We start from the raw sequence: 16,546 nt of genomic DNA, 5'->3' as shown, positions 1-16,546 counted from the left end.
TATTGTGCTTCTCGCTCGCTCGCTCGCTCTCTTTTTTAAAAATTATTTTTTTTTTTTTACTCGGAAGGTCGGTGACGCTTTTCTCAGATACCCTTGTAGGTGTGGCAAATTCATAATTTCACGTGAAAGCAATTAGAAGAGGCAGCTCAGCAATCAAACGGTTCGATCCACTTCCTCGTGCAAATTGGTTAATAGGTTTTGACATTGGATCGCGACGTATGATACATAATGTCAACATCAGTATTATTTGGAATTCTTTGTTTGATCAGTTTGAAATCTTAAGTTAAATATTTTTCGCTCGAAAGTCGTATAATTTTTGCATAGCAAAAACTGCATAACAAACCGGACTGAGTGAATGGAGTCTTCCATTCATAAATAAGCATCACAAACCGCCCCGCACCGCCGCTCATCTTGTGCAAAACGTGTTGTGCAGACGTAAAGTTTACGTTTTCTGGCCAGCAGGATAGACTATCGGATTTTTTGGGGGGGGTTTTGTGTGTGTGTGACTCGTGCGGCTGCGAAGGCGTGCACCTGCGCTCACAAAAATCCATTCAGTTCCCGAGAGGTCCGTGTGTGCACGTTGCCACGGCCAGAAGCGAGGCAGCGGGACGTCGCGTCAGCTCTTTAAAGACCAGCATGCTGATGGACAGAGTCCGCGCTGTCGCGTACGGTCCTCCGTGCACAGCTTCAGACTGAAAGAGCTAAAACAATCGTTCGAAAAACAGGCACTTGGAGCTCACCCCAAGCCAGCCTTTTGTTGTCTAGATTAAACGTAACGCCATTTTAAAACGCTATGCGCAATTTGTGTGTGTGTTCATAGACAAAGGCGGTTAGGCTGTTTGTTAATGCTCCGTTTATACATGTATGCTCGCCGTGCGCGATTGGCTCATGGCAGGGCTGATAGAGACTTGTTGTTTGGCACAGAATGGAGACCCATCACTAGTGCACAGGTCAGCCAGCACTCAGCATCCGACTGCAGTCATCGTCTTGGCTTGTGGGCCTCGCCGCGTTTAGCGGCTCTGGCCCCAGGTTTTCTCATCTCCTCCAGGCAGCAGGCTGCGTGCCTCTGTTTAAATCTTCCATTTGACGGCGTGCTGTTTGGCTGCACGTGGTGAGAGAGCGGTGGTGCGTGTCCCTCCCTCTCTCTGACTCAGTCGGGATATTTATAGATTCCTGTACCCAAGAGAGCTCAGATCGGCCAAGTCCCCATGTATAATGCATTACAACAGACAAATTGCATCGATCTCATGATCTCATGTCTTAGAAGTGTTTGTGTGTGTTTCTGTGTGTGTGTGTGTGTGTGTGTGTGTGTGTGAGAGAGAGAGAGAGAGAGATAGAGTGAGAGTGAGTTTGTGTGTTAATGTGGAAGAGTGCAGAGATTCAAATCATCTTCATAATTCCTGCCCTCAGGCAAACAACCTCATTAAGGTGAGAGTGCTTACTCATCTTTTCAGATGAAGAGGCACTTCCATATAAAAGGATAATATAATAAGACCATCATACTGCAGAATAACTAACCTTTCATGCGCCAAAACCCCAGGGCACTGCGTTGCACAAAATAAAAATAAATAGGCAACTTTGCCCATGATGTGAGGGCCTCATCAGTCTTCTCACGTGTGACGAATTTGACGGGTCTGAGTCTGAGGCTATGTGTTTATCTTACATGCAGACGATGGAAGCACAGCATCACTGACGTGTAGTTGGTTATTGTGCGGGGGGGGGGTTACACCTGATGTATTGGCTATGTCATGACTCATTGCATGTCCAATTAAACATGACACAGAGCAGAATAATGTTACTTACTGCATGGTAATGGATCATTTATAAACAACAGGTATTCAAATCCGAGATTCAGGTCCTACAGGGTTACACCTCCCTTTATCTACAGGTTTACACCTCCCTTTATCTACAGGGTTACCACGCCCCTTTATCTACAGGTTACCACACCCATTAGCTACAGGGTAACACCTCCCTTTATCTACAGGGTTGCCATGCCCTTCATCTACAGGGTTACCACGCCCCTTTATCTACAGGATTACCACGCCCCTTTATCTAGGAGTCAGGTGTGATGATAGATTGGACAACCAATTACTTGAATCATTTACTCAACTACAGGGGATTATCAGATCCAGGACTGGATTTGGGTTTGAGGTCCATGTTTGAATACCACTGTTATAAACTAATAAAGAATAGATCTTTAAAAAAAAAAATGGACTTTTTGGGCACAAGGAATTTTCCAGTTCAGACAAGGACATATAAGAAATAGAAAGCAGGTCTAGTTGCAACCCTAAGAAATAGAAAGCAGGTCTAGTTACAACCCTAAGAAATAGAAAGCAGGTCTAGTTACAACCCTAAGAATAACACGTGTAATAACTTCTGTCTGCCCGTGACTTATTATTTTGTTCTCATATCTAAAAACAGGAAATCCCATCATTTCAATTCCAACACATTCAACAATGCAGTGCTGGATTTAACAACAACCTTTATTTTGTTTTTTTTTTGTTTTTTTTTTTAGATATATAATACCCAGTAGGTATACCATGCCTAATTATTACTGGTTCTTAGGTCATTTATATCACATATTTAATCATAAATCACTGGTTTGGTTTGGATTGGTTTGATCTATATCTGCAGCAGGCAATATATTAAATTATAGTTCATATAACTCAGCTTTGTATGAGATACAAGGCTTTTCTGAAAACAGGCTGCAACAGGCCAACCTTTAACTGAAGAAAGGTGGCAAAAGAAACATTCCCTAAATGAAGGGGTCAGGAATATGTAAACAAGATGAGTAACTTCATTCTTCCAGCTGAGCTCTTCTGACACACCCATAACAGGTCTGATAATACAGTCCTATAGTACCTTATTAGAGAATGATCACTTTGCCTCGAACCATGGCCCACAACAAACGTGGAGGAACCCTCTAATATGCTCATTGTTTCTACTCGGAACCTTATTGCGTGAGGCAGGATGTGACTGTAACTAACCAGTTTATGTTGGTTACTAAGGAAACAGGACGGTTTTTGGAATTGTGGTTTGCATAACGTTACTAAAGCTTTTGAAATATCTAACGTGAATTGTTCTATTAATAATTCTCATAATGTAACGAGAGAACTAAGTCACTATTTCTGTCAATATGCGTTTAGAGTGACAGGACGGTGTCTACATAAAACAAGCAAACGAACAAAAAAATTTGCTACCTAAATTAGCAAACTAGAGTTAGCTAAGTAGTGGCAGGTTAGCCAATAACACAGGCAAGGCGATACAATAGCTCTGCTTCGATATTACATTCCCTTTCTGGCGTTGGACACATTTAACTGCGTTATCGCGCGTTTATTTGTCGACATGGGGTCTCATAAACAGCAGAGCAGCAGTCTCTCAAGCCGCTCCCTCACACCCACGGTAAGAGCCGGCGGAGAGCTGCCAAGTGTGGAAACAATAGCTGAGGCAAAAAAGCTGAGTCATAGACACGCGTGTCATCTAGCCATCTACAGTTCACAAAAGAGCCACCAGATGGTCATCTTTTGCACATCAACGTTTACAGTATAAGTTTTCCCAAAATATTTGATTCCAAATAGGTTTAATGGCTATTCAGTGTGTGTTGTATGTTGACTTCCCCTAGTGCGCTGATTGTATGCTGGTGTTTCCCTTTATCACTCCCACAGGTAAAGAGCTACAAATTCCACCTGGCAGCGGTGAAAACATTACTACCTGATAGACCCATACAGAGACCTGTGAGTATGCAGTGAACTAGTTGTGTATTTCCTCATATTGGTATCTGGAGTGTCACTAAGGTAACGGCTATAATGAAAACGGGTGCCAAAGATTTGTGTTGGAAGAATTCACTATTTACAAGCTGCAATTTATTTGCGGCCTTATGTGCTTCGCAGATTGACCTACGGTTGTCAAAACACCCCACAAAAGCTAACATGGACGCCCTCAGAGCTAATCCATCAAGACAAGGTATTTTAGCACGCAGCATTACACCGTAGCTACTCTGGGACAGGTCTGTGGCTCAAACACTGCTCTTTTAACAGTGCTCTACCTTAATGTGTCTTGTGCAGCAAGAATTTAAGGTTGCCAGATTACTTCTACTTCACCCTCCCTGATCTGGATTTATCCATGTGGTTTCTGCAGACAGCAGGCCAGCTACGCACTGCAGACCCCTCCACCCACCAGTGCTTGCCTTTGTAAATGAGTTGGTGGGGCCAGAGTGGACTCTTTTGCCCCCTGCATGGGTAAAAGGAGGCAGAGGGTCCCCAGCACACAGGGGCAGAGCTCCTCAAGCCGTAGGCAGTGCAGGAACGACCTACTCCCTCAGCAAGGCTCCTCTCCTCCTGCGCACTTTCGGTGGGCATCTAGAACCTTCCCTGGGGCCAAAAACAGCTAATCAACCACTGCAGGGTGCACAGAGAGCCACCTTATATAACCTTTCTGCATTACAGTGTTATGTATGCAAATAACCAAAATATACATTTATTTATACATCAATAAACATTTATTTGTAAAAGTTCAATCATGACAGTGGTTAGTGATTTCAGTAGATAACTAGCATATTTGGGGTGTGTGTTAGTGTCTCGTGAAATTCGTGACTATGAGTACAAGCCTTAAAATATTTACTACACTTGTGTTGGCTCTTCATGTGCTTTGCTTTTGCTAGCCACATCTTGTGGTTGTGATTAGTATGGTTGTGAATGGTGTGAACGGTGTGTATGCTGCGTGTGTGGTGTCGTCGCCGCTCTAGGCGATGCGCTGGCGATGAGCAACAGGTCCACCCCAGCACGCTCCAGGGATGACTGCTCTCCCAGCCTGGAGCGTCTGGATCTGGACCAGTACGTCACACACCTGAAAACCCAGTTTTGTGTATGCGGGTCCATATTGTCTACACAGGCTGACACTGTTCAGTGTCCTCCAGCCTCAGTCGGTGCTGAACCTCTCTGTGAACGTTCAAGTCTGTTAGAAGCTGAAGCAGGTGCTCTGGCTGTGTGACAATTGCTTGACAGACTCGCTCATTAATGAGCATAGAAATCAGACAATAATGAGCCACCAGGGGGCAGCAGAGTGCTGGGAAAGAGCACCTTTAAGCCCAAGCAAAGTTGGGTTGTTAAGCATTTACTGATCGATCAATAGATTAACACTACATCTCCTTTAATGGAAATAATCCTTGAAAGGCTCTGCATTATACTGCCATTTTACTATGAGGGATCATGTGACATGCTTAGGGCTAAAAGAGTTTTGTAGTGATTTAATTGGTGTGTGTTTGTGTGACTCTCCAGTCATGGACTGACTGAATGCCCAAGTCTGGACACGATGTGTAAGCTCCGCCTCCTCAACCTGCAGCACAACCTCCTCTCTCACCTCCCACACCTGGCTCACCTGCGACGCCTTGCCATCCTGGACCTCTACGACAACCGCCTGACCGACATGTCTGCCATCTCCGCCCTCCCCTCGCTCCGTGTGCTCATACTCGGAAAGAACGGGTGTGTGTGTGCGGGCATGTCTCTCTCTCTCTCTCTCTCACACACACATACCCACACACACACACATGTAAACATGCACAAATGGACATGCATTAATCAGCATGCCTACATACATGTGTAGAAGATAATTTCCTGTTTACATGTAACTTTGCTTTTTTTGTTCTGCTGTTATATTGTCTGTACTTTGCTTCAAACAGTTATCCTTTATTATATCTTCCTAAAGTGAAAAAAATGAACTGCTAATGGTTAGAGAACTGAAAAAAATGAACTGCTAATGGTTAGAGAAAGGGAGTACATCCAGTTAGGCTCATTAATGTGAACTAGATGCTGACATATGTAGTGACACAGCCCTCCAGAACTGGGCTTTGGGAAGCCTGTGTTAGATTTAAGAATGCGGGGAGACTCCATGCTTCCTCTCTCCTCGGAAGCCTCCAGCTAACTGTGCTATAATGCCACTGGGATCTAATTGCGCAGGTGAGCCCTTTGTCCCTCCTACTGAAACCGTGACCTTTCTGCTCCGCCTCCAGCTCTGCCTCGTAGTGAAAGCACGCCGGCCATTTAAGGTTCCGCTGGCATTTTGGCCCCATTGTAACAGTATTCCCTTCCCCTCCAAATGGACCCCTGGAATGTCCTACACACGCGCACGCATGCACACGCACGCACACAAACGGACACAAACAGACACACACACAAACACGCATACACACACACGCACACATGCCTGCTACAGATCTTCAGATGCCAGTGAGTCCATGTACCTGTTTCCTTATCTGAAAAAACAAACGTAAGAAAAATAAGACACACCACATCATTGCTTATTTGATTTTTTGTGCTTGTCTTTCAGAATTCAGAGAATATCGGGTCTGGACAGTTTGACTAAGCTCAATGTGCTTGACTTGCATAGCAACCAGGTATTGATTTGTTCCCTGCCCTCCTCAGCTCTCTGGTGCGCATACCCACCCGCCCCCAGCTGCTGCCTGCCTGAACGTATGACATTTAGAGGCTTCAACCCCGCCCACAAGAGGGAGGCTGGTGCCAATTGGCTGACGGGCGATCATGTCGCGTTGCGAGGAAGCAGCACCTTCCCCGCACCTCGACAGTGCCTCATGTCACTTGTGATGACCCCCAGCAGAGATGCCTGGGGTGGGGCTGAACCCAGAACCCAGAACCTAGAACCCAGAACCCAGAACCCAGAACCCAGAACCCAGAACCCAGAACATCTTTCCTGGAATGACTCAGATTAGGACGTGACACGGCGGGACTGGAGCTCGGAGCGGCGGCAGGCCTGAGATGTGTCATTAGCGCCAGGCTGAGTGCTGAACACCCTCGGTCTTCACACGCTCCGTGCATGGGCCCCATCCAATTAGCTCATCAGAATAGGTAGAAGTGGCTAGGCTTCAATTACACAGTGTTGTAGGAAATTGCTGTAATTATCAGCACTTTTTCGGGGACAAATAGCTGTTTTTCAGGTTTTTTCATCCTTCAGGAAACAGTTTTTTTCAGTTTTATGTTGATTCCATTTTTTACATAAACCTTTTTGCAGCAGGTTAAAATGCTTCAGGATGTACTCAAGCCTGGATGCACCAGCGAGCCAACATCCAAGCCCCACAAAACCATTGGGGTGCTTGGTTTTTCTTAGCACTCAGACAGAAGCACTGAGACAGAGAGGGTGATTTGTAAGCACTCTCGAGACCCGCTGTCTCTTGCACTCTTTCTCAAACGCTGGCCCATCCCGCTCGGTTTTCCACTGGGTTGAGCCAGTCTTTGTGCCCCTCGGCGTCCAGCCTTTAAGATGCCTTGTCTCATGTGAACATGCAGACGGGCCGTGTTCCTCAGACGAAGCGTCTGTGATCTGTGATGGCGTCTAACAGGGCTGAGCCTGCCCTCAGCTTCCATTAAACTGCTGTGTGATGCTAATGTGCACTCACATCTGCTCTACTGTCCTCTAAGCCCACCCCCCACCCCCCTCATCTCATTTCCGCCCACTCTCTCTTTATCTATCAGATGCCCCCCCCCCCCCCCACCAGCGCTCATTAACCCTTCGCTCTCCCTCGCTCCCCCACTGACTGAAAATAAGAGTTTCCCTCTGGTACTCGCTGCCTGAGAGCCGGTCGAGTGCGCTCTAATTAAATACTCCGGTAGTGATTAAAAAGCAGATCTCCTACTTTCTTTCTTTCTTTAACTTTCTTTTAATGTTGTCATGCCGACCCTCCATACGAGAGAGAGCCCTCACGGCTGTGCTCTTTTGTGCGTGAGTCTGTGCCGCACCCACTACACCCCGGCACTGTAAGCTGCGTGGACAGGCATTTGTCCAGGCAGCCCGGGGCAGTTTTTTCTTTGACGTACCCTCGCACAGAAGCAGCTTCTCCCTTCTTACTCAGTCGAGGAAATCTGTGCCAAACGTTACTACATTTGACACTAGTGAGCAGAGAGGACAAACATTAAAAGCGCCAAGGGAAGCATTAAGTGATTAATTACCATGGCAACCACAACCACACATCCTGGGTTGTTTTCCTGCAGCGGAGGGAAAACCTCCCGAATGACCTGTAACTCAAACGCACCTGATGTTTACGACTCTATTGCAGCAGTGAGTGGAGATGATGGATATTGAGATGTTAAGAAGACTCCTCTGAGCCTTTGAGAATATCAGAAGCTGAAATCATTACTAAGGGGTAGGTCTGGGGGATTTTATTTGTTTTCTTTTTTTCTCTGAGAGAGGGAGGTTTCTAGAAAGGTCACAGTGAAAATGTGTGCCTGAGACACCAGGCGTTTTCACAGCAGGTGAAGTAAAAGACACTTCTGCTCCTAAACTTGGGTGCCATGGGTGAGGCTTCTGCCTCATGCATCCTCACGCCGCATGGGGGCTGGGTTCAAAGCTTGTCATCCTCACGTCTATATTCCCTTTCTTTACCTTTTCGGGCCGTGCTTAAAGCTGACTGAAGGGGCCTTTAAAGTCACTGTCACTTTGGTTGTTAAAGTCTGTGTGACTGTGGTTGAGTCTGGTCCTAAGTTCTGGGTTTCTGGGCCTGTATCCTGGAGTTCTGGCCCTGGGATCAGGGTTTTTGGGCCTGGGTTCTGGGTTTCTGGGCCTGGATCTGGAGTTTCTGGGCCTTTGTTCTGGTCTCCTGTGTGTGAACCCCTGTACGAGATGAGTCAGACTATTGCTTTCCAACACGTATGTCACAGAAGCAGGTGTGACTGTGACAGTGCACATATACACTAAAAATACACGCTGTCTCTGGTCCTTGCACTCATCTCAGATATGGTGTAACCTCACCAGAACAAGAAATGCACTGTATTCCATTACTGACCATCACACAGAGAACAGTAGAGAGAGCGAGAGAGAGAGAGAGAAATATAATCTGTGTGTGTGTGACACAGAGACAGCCAGAAAGAGAATTAGAGGCAAACCAGGTTTATGTGTGTGTGTTGAGGTAAACTCTGCACTGTCCGTGTGCTCTCTCGACGACTGTGTCTTGCTGGTGTGTGGCTGCTCTGCTGTGCTCTGACTGAGCTCTCATAGATCAGCGTGATCGAGAACGTGTCGCACCTGTCGGAGCTGCGTGTGCTAAACCTTGCGGGGAACCACATCACCAGGGTGGAGAAGCTGCAGGGCCTGGACTCGCTGACCGAACTCAACCTACGCTGCAACCGCATCTCCACCGTGGTAAGCACCAGCATTCGAAAGAAATGAATAAAGAGCATGGTTTCAGTCTGCTTCTGTTTTTCTGTCTCTTCTGTAAAAAAAAAAAAAAAAAAAGACGACTGTGTATTCAGTGGTAGCGTCAAAGAAGCAGCTTGTACCAATTAACTGGAAGTGTGACTGGTGCAGTTCCTCCTCCCAGACAGATGGGGGAGATGTAAACCTGGCAGCACGTAATTTCCCAGCAATCTCCCAGCTGTTAAGCCTCAAGGCTGTGTTTGTGCATGGGTAGGGGTTCCTGCTACTCTTGATCAACCAGGCTGGCTATAACAAAGCCGTCCTCTCCACCGTAGAACACCACCGTGGGATGCGCGCTGTTGTCTGAACACAGTCAGCACCCCCCTCTTCCTTTGTGCCTTTCCAGTGGAATTTTTCTTCTTTCTTCCCCGTTTCATCGTAACAGTCATTTGCCAAGCAGGCGCTATAGCTGTGGCCTGTTCCTTCATTTCACTGTCATCTCCTCTTCTGTCTTGTGCGAGTTCCTGCTTTGGGTTGCTTCATGCCGTTTTTTCTCAGGGCCGTAGGATGAGGTTCATTCAGCTTAGGGAATAGCTGCTTCTAAAATATGTGCGATTGGACAGAGAGAGAGAGAGAGAGAGAGATAAAGAAAGGGAGAAAACATTTTTGGGAGAAAAGAGGGAAAATAAAATCTTCCTTTGGCATTGTGAAGTCATTTGAAGATGTGTAGCCACTGAGATACTCAGATAAATCACTGAACTTAGAGTGTATGATCAAACTCAGGTTTAGACTTTTAAACCACAGCTGTATCCCAACTCAGTTTTCCCCTTGTGTTTTGAAGCTGAAGAGAACTTCCAGTGCTATCGGTGGACAGAGGTGTTTTATTACAGACTATAGACAACAGTTCCCTTCTCATCCATTCTCACACACATGGCCAGCCAAACCCACAGCGCTGTGACAGACTTCGTCTGGTTATGATATTTCTGGAGACTCAGGAGAAGCTGCCAGGTGTTGTCGGTGCCCATGGATCCGCTTCCGTGCATGTGGCCCTTCCCAATGTCTCATTGGCTCATCGGTTCATCTAGTTGGCAGGCTGCAGCTGTGAGAGTGGTGGCGTATGGTCTCTCCGTTCCGCTAGCAGTGCTGGCAGCCTGGGGGGAACGCCGTTAAATCCAGACGCTGAACCACAGATAACCTCCTATATAAAGAAAGCTACAAAACGCAGGCCTGATCTGTCTTCACGCAGGGTTTCTCCACACTGTGACTTGCATGGGAATGGTTATCTTATCCAGTCATTAGGGACGCTGAGGTGTTGTGGTTGTGACGGAGATTGTCACTCCCTGAAGAAAAGGGTGGTGAATGTGAAATGGGTGCTGTGGCAGACAGCGTGCTCTTTGGTGTGGTGGTTAGAGCACATGTTTGTTTCCTGCAGGACCTGGGTTTGGGGCCAGGTGTGGCTGAGAGGTAGGGGTGTGGACCTTGGATGAAGGGTGGACGTGTGAGGTGCAGGGTGAAGGCAGTGTCATAGAGGCACTGTGGACAGTGTAGGGGCATGTGATGAAGTTAGAGTAGTGAAAGGGACCTGCAGGGAAGCACCACTACAGGTGGGTGGGTTCCAGTCTCCTCCAGACAGAGGGCCATACTAGCATGGCGTGTTCCTGGTCACTCAGTTTGTATCGGAGCACTGAAAATAAGAAGTGCTCTGATCTGGGTCTATAAATCCTGGTTAGCAAAAGTGTTTCTGAGCAGATGTGGCTGTCAAGCTGTAGTTCTTTAGACACATCGAAATGATCACAAGCAGGAGAAATCTCCTCAGCTGTCTGAAGCTGGGTTTAGTGCATATCTGTCAGGATAGTTATACATGTGAGGCTTCTCTCTCTCACTTTCTTCTATCTGAGTGCCCGTCTCTGATTGGTGAGTTGTTGGTGAGCACAACATCAGCCCAGCGATGACATCACCTTCTGTCTGGGACACTGTTGCTAAATATAGATACAGCCATTCACTGATTGAGAGATGCACCAAGGACAGAATCCTTGCTTTATTCTCCTCCTCTAATCATCATGTGAAAGTATATGTTGCCATCATGTGTACAGACCGATGTGTACATTATATGTAGACATTTAATATTTAGAAATCTTCAGGATATAACGTGTTTTTTTCCCACCCATTTTATACGGTCATCCACATCAAACATAAGTAGGGAAGTAAACTATAACATGCCAAAGCATTAAACTGTGTGACACTAACTGTGAAGGTAGTGTTTGTAGCTTTGGTGTCTCTGTATTATTTCCCTGCAGCTCTTGATATTTTATTGGGGTCATTGTTTACTTTGCTGTGCCTTCTCTATTGCTTGAAGGGGCTGGTTTATGTAACAGAGTGAGGTAGTTTTGTAGCAGTGCTCTGAAGGTCACGTATCCTGTTACACAACCTCAGTGGCTTGGTCCATAGTCCAGCTTTGCCCGAACATGGGGGCAGTTAATCAGGACCCCCCATTGCCTGATCTCGGAGAGAGTCCAGCCTGGTCCAGAAGACAAACAGAGCACCCACACACTTACAACCTGCATGTCTCATCTGTTGATCACTGAACAGCGAACATCACAGTCACAGAGACCAACACTGTGTAGCACTGTAGCTGTACCAGGAGTGTGGCTATAGTAGCACTGTGGTTATACCAGGAGTGTGGTTATGGTATCACTGTGGCTATACCAGGAGTGTGGCTGTATGAGCACAGTGGCTGTACCAGGAGTGTGGCTATGGTAGCACTGTGGTTATACCAGGAGTGTGGTTATGGTATCACTGTGGCTATACCAGGAGTGTGGCTGTATGAGCACAGTGGCTGTACCAGGAGTGTGGCTATGGTAGCACTGTGGTTATACCAGGAGTGTGGCTATGGTAGTACTGTGGCTATACCAGAGGTGTGGCTATATGAGCACTGTGATTATACCAGGAATGTGGCTATAGTAGCACTGTGGTTATACCAGGAGTGTGGCTGTATGAGCACTGTGGTTATACCAGACGTGTGGCTGTATGAGCACTGTGGCTATACCAGGAGTGTGGCTGTATGAGCACTGTGGCTATACCAGAAGAGTAGCTATAGTAGCACTGTGGTTATACCAAGAGCACTGTGGTTTTACTGGGGATTTGGCTGTATGAGCACTGTGGCTATGCCAGGAGTGTGGCTGTATGAGCATTGTGGTTATAGCAGAAGTGTGGGTGTATGAGCACTGTGACTATACCAGGGGTGTAGCTATAGTAGTACTGTGATTATACCAGGAGATTAGCTATAGTAGAACTCTGGTTATACCATGAGCATTATGGGTATATTAGTAGTGTGGCTTATGAGCACTGTGGTTATACCATGAGCACTAAGGTTATACCAGGGGTCTGGCTGTATGAGCACTATGGTTATACCAGGAGTGTGGCTGTATGACCACTGTGGCTATACCAGGCGTGTAGCTATAGTAGCACTATGGTTATATCAGGAGTGTAGCTATAGTAGCACTGTAGTTATACCAGGAGTGTGGCTATATGAGCACTGTGACTATACCAGGAGTGTGGCTGTATGAATACTGTGGCTATGGTAGCACTGTGGATCTACCAGGAGTGAGGGTATGGTAGCGCTGTGGTTATACAAGGAGTGTGGCTATATGTGCACTGTGGCTATACCAGGAGTGTGGCTGTAGGAGCACTGTGGCTATAACAGCACTGTAGCTGGAGCAGTACAGTGGCTATCCCAGCATCCCAGCAGTCTACCCCTCATGGGCAGGTTTGAGCTCATGGATGGTAATTGATTGCAGCTTTAGGAGCTGTGGGCTTTATAACCGAGATTCTTTTCATCAAAAATTGCAGTGTGTGTATTTGTGTGTGTGTGTGTACATATATGATGAATGTTGGCAGTATAAGGGCAGTAAGCCATACTCTGCAGCAAGTGCTGAGTCTATACTATTGATTATGTGTGTGTGTGTGTGTGTGGGGGGGTATTAATCTTTCCCCATCACAGCATCTCTCCATATGTACGTACCCACATGCACCCCACACACACACACGTAGATGGCATATCTGTTGCTTTCCCTTGTGACATCGCCTGGCCCTGCTTTCAGCTTTATCCCCTCATCCCCATTCTCTCTCTCTATCTCAAACTCTTTCTCTCTCTCTCTCTCTCTCTCTCTCTCTCTCTCTCTCTCTCTCTCTCTCTCTCTCTCTCTCTCTCTCTCACACTCTCAGTCTCTCTCTCTCTCTCCCTCCTCCACCTGTTTTGCATTTTCTGAGATTCCCCCTCAGTAGCAGCTCCAGCCTCTTCCGCTGTTCATCTGCCGGAACATTGTTCCTGTTTTACCACCCCTTGCTGCTTTGTGTGTGTGTGTGTGTGTGTGTGTGTGTGTGTGTGTGTGTGTGTGTGTGTGTCGTGTGAGCATCTCCCTGCAGTGGCTGCCTCAGCAATAGCCCGCTCTCTCTCTCTCTCGCTCTCTCGCTCTCTCTCTCCCCCCTCCCTCCTGTCCTCCTCCCGCTTCTCCTCCTCCTCACCCTGCACTCCATCACCGCCCCTCCCAAAGCAGCCGCAGCAGTCTGTGTGCTGTGTTTGTGTGTGTGTGTGTGTGTGTGTGTGTGTGTGTGTGTGTGTCTCTCTCTACGGAAGCGCGCGTGCGCTGACCAGACAGAGCAGTGTGCCGGCACTGCAAGGTGACTGGACGAATGGCAGAAGCGTTCAGCTGCAGGCAGGTTGTCTGCACCATCTCTCTCCCGCTCTTTTATTCCTCCTCATCCCTCTCTCGCTCTCTCTCGCCCTCCCGCTCTCTCTTTCTCTCTCTCCGCAGACCGAGGTAGACCGACTGCCGTGTCTCCAGCGCCTGTTCCTCAGCACGAACAGCATCTGCAGGTAAGGGAAAGGGCTGCTAGGGCTGCTTTTAACCCCCTCCTCCCTGCCACTCAGCGCTGCTCCGCCACACATCCATCCGCACACAAAGTGCTGAGCAGACGTCTTTATTTCTCCCCCGTCCCTGCCCACGCGCGAGGAAACACGCCACATTACGAGCTGTGTTGGCAAGAACTGTAAGAGTGAATGAGAGCCCTTCTGTTCTCTGTGGCATTAGCGTGAGGATAGTTGGGTTGCTAAAGAAGTTAGCCTGTGTGTGTGTGTGTGTGTGTGTGTGTGTGTGTGTGTGTGTGTGTGTACTTCTCCCTGTCTGTGTCCTGCTGTTAGGGTTATGTGTGTAGTGACGGGCTCACTTCGTTTAGAATGAGAGCTGTCCTTTCCTGAGTCTGCCTGCACAGGTAAATCTCTTTGTCCTGAATTTTGCTGTGTCATGCAGGCATCACCATACTGTTGGATTTACAGCACATGTGTTGCTGAGACACAGAGAGAGAGAATGGTGACTGGGCAGAAGTCTGGGTGTGTAGGGGGTGGGAGTGATGGGTGTGTGGGCTCCATGTTCACTCAGAGGGGGGCTGTAACAAATTAGAAGACCTATGATTTATTAATGCTGGATTTGGTCTGACTGAGCTCTTCACGAGGGGCAGAGAGATGGAAACCTCTCACAATGATCGATCACACCGGCCTACAGAACGGCTCTGTTTAGGTGTTAGGCCAGTCTGTTTATCCTCTCATCTGCTGATGCTCATATAAGAGCTCTTCTCTCCTGTTTTCTTTCATCTTCTCCTTTCTTTTCTTGGGATCGGTGTCGGAGTAGCGGAGAGATGAGAATGTGAAATAAGGTCAAATTAAATGAGCAGCTGCTTCCCAGGTTACAAGTCTGTGTGACAGAAAACCATGTAATTGCATGCAAGTAAAATGGCATGATGTTTTGACTTGCTTCTCAGATGTGTGTGTGTGTGTGTGTGTGTGTGTGTGTGTGTGTGTGTGTGTGTGTGTGTGTGTGTAGTTTTGATGAGCTGGCTTGTTTGGGAGACTCGTGCTCTCTGAGTGAGCTCACCCTGGATGGGAACCCAGTAGCTCAGGAGTCATGCTACAAACAGACCACACTCCGCTGTCTGCTCCCACTACGGCCGCTCGACATGAAGCGCAGCACAGTAAGTGTGTGTATGTGTGGTTAACTGGACAAGTTTAGGATGTTGTGTGCAGCAGCATCTCTTTATGTAATTTTGCATCACATTAATGTGTGTGTGTGTGTGTGTTGTATGATAACAGTAGCTATGCTCTGCCATTTCAGTGGTTTTATCTGGACTTCTCATCCCTGACATGTACACATTTAAATGGCTCCAATCTTCCACACATTAAATACTCTGAACCTTTTAAACCCGTCTTTGTACACGATAACCCAGCATGAATGTGTGTGTATATGTGTGTGTGTTTTGTATCCAGAGGCACTGCAGCACGGATAGTTCAGGTCTGAACACGTTCCTAATTTCAGACATCAACATACAGCGATTCGGTTTTCCCGCAGTTTCACTGCAATCGAGAGGTTCCGGCAGTGTCCCCGCCTGCCTGCCTCAAACCGAACCGTCACCGGGAAACCCGGCTCCTCCACCTCCGATAGTTAGCAGGAGGGCAAACTGGTAGCGACGTATGCAAACAACTTCTCGTGTACTGCTGTTCAAACTCTCTCTACAGGAGGCTGGGACTAACGATGGAGCCACTGATCGCATTACCGGGGGCAGAGCTCTACTGAAGCTCGCACGTAAAGGTGTTCTCAAGCGCGTGACCAGCTCGGGATGCTTTTCCTCGTGAGGTGAAAGGTCAAGATCAAGAAGTCCTGACACGATTTTCTTGCTCCCAGACTGTTTCGCTAACTAGCTAGCTAATGCTATCGGTTAGCACGAGCCAATTGGCAGAGCTCGGGAAAGACTTTTAATGTCGGAAGCCAACCTGCACAACGCCTCATGCTCACACCGCATCTGTGACAGTGGAGCACATGATGAAAACGCCGGCACTACGGTGGAATTTCCGGTTAAAGTAGGCACGACTGTTGCAGCATGCCGGTTCGTGTATCACCGTCGTGGCTACGGTTGAATGTAGAGCAGATGGAGGGGGTCCTCGGGGCCAGCTGCAGTCCGTCCCACGGGGAGACAGCGCTTCCATCAGCCCGCGGGGTAGCTCGAGCTTGGGACGCGAGATCCAGGGAGCTGATGTGACATGGCCATCAATTACAGTTTTCGTTTATTTAAAAACAAAACAAAAAACCCCCCATGAAGCAGTCACAGTTTGATTGACAGCAGCTGTGTGAATGGGAGCATCAGAGTGTGTGTGAGAGAGAGAGTGTGTACATTAACTACATCTTAAGGTGAAGTGCTGTCTTATGCCTACGACGCTAATTGTGCTAATTATATGCGGATATGCCCATAATTGGAATATCCACTTTTCTTTGCCAGTTATCAGACTCATCGTGTATCTGAGTCTTATGAGGACAGTCAATTTAATCATATTAAAAAGAAAAAGAGAACAAAGACA

General features: G+C 47.4%; 1 protein-coding gene across 1 annotated transcript in view; it reads left to right on the top strand.

Moving 5' to 3' along the window:
* The first annotated feature begins 3,013 nt into the window (after positions 1-3,013).
* The window catches only part of LOC113583899 (leucine-rich repeat-containing protein 49), a 28,194-nt gene continuing 14,661 nt past the window's right edge, over positions 3,014-16,546 (top strand). The window contains exons 1-10 of the mRNA XM_027020503.2: positions 3,014-3,402; positions 3,666-3,734; positions 3,891-3,963; positions 4,138-4,350; positions 4,745-4,832; positions 5,277-5,480; positions 6,325-6,391; positions 9,004-9,147; positions 13,956-14,017; positions 15,021-15,168. Coding sequence (XP_026876304.2) covers positions 3,346-3,402; positions 3,666-3,734; positions 3,891-3,963; positions 4,138-4,350; positions 4,745-4,832; positions 5,277-5,480; positions 6,325-6,391; positions 9,004-9,147; positions 13,956-14,017; positions 15,021-15,168 — 1,125 coding nt within the window. The 5' untranslated portion in view covers positions 3,014-3,345. The remainder of the gene's footprint in view (positions 3,403-3,665; positions 3,735-3,890; positions 3,964-4,137; positions 4,351-4,744; positions 4,833-5,276; positions 5,481-6,324; positions 6,392-9,003; positions 9,148-13,955; positions 14,018-15,020; positions 15,169-16,546) is intronic.

Source organism: Electrophorus electricus, chromosome 4 (genome assembly GCF_013358815.1).
Source record: "Electrophorus electricus isolate fEleEle1 chromosome 4, fEleEle1.pri, whole genome shotgun sequence".
In the NCBI taxonomy this organism is placed as follows: domain Eukaryota; kingdom Metazoa; phylum Chordata; class Actinopteri; order Gymnotiformes; family Gymnotidae; genus Electrophorus; species Electrophorus electricus.
The sequence above is the reverse complement of the archived record's forward strand: the minus strand, read 5'-3'. Positions and strand labels throughout refer to the sequence as shown.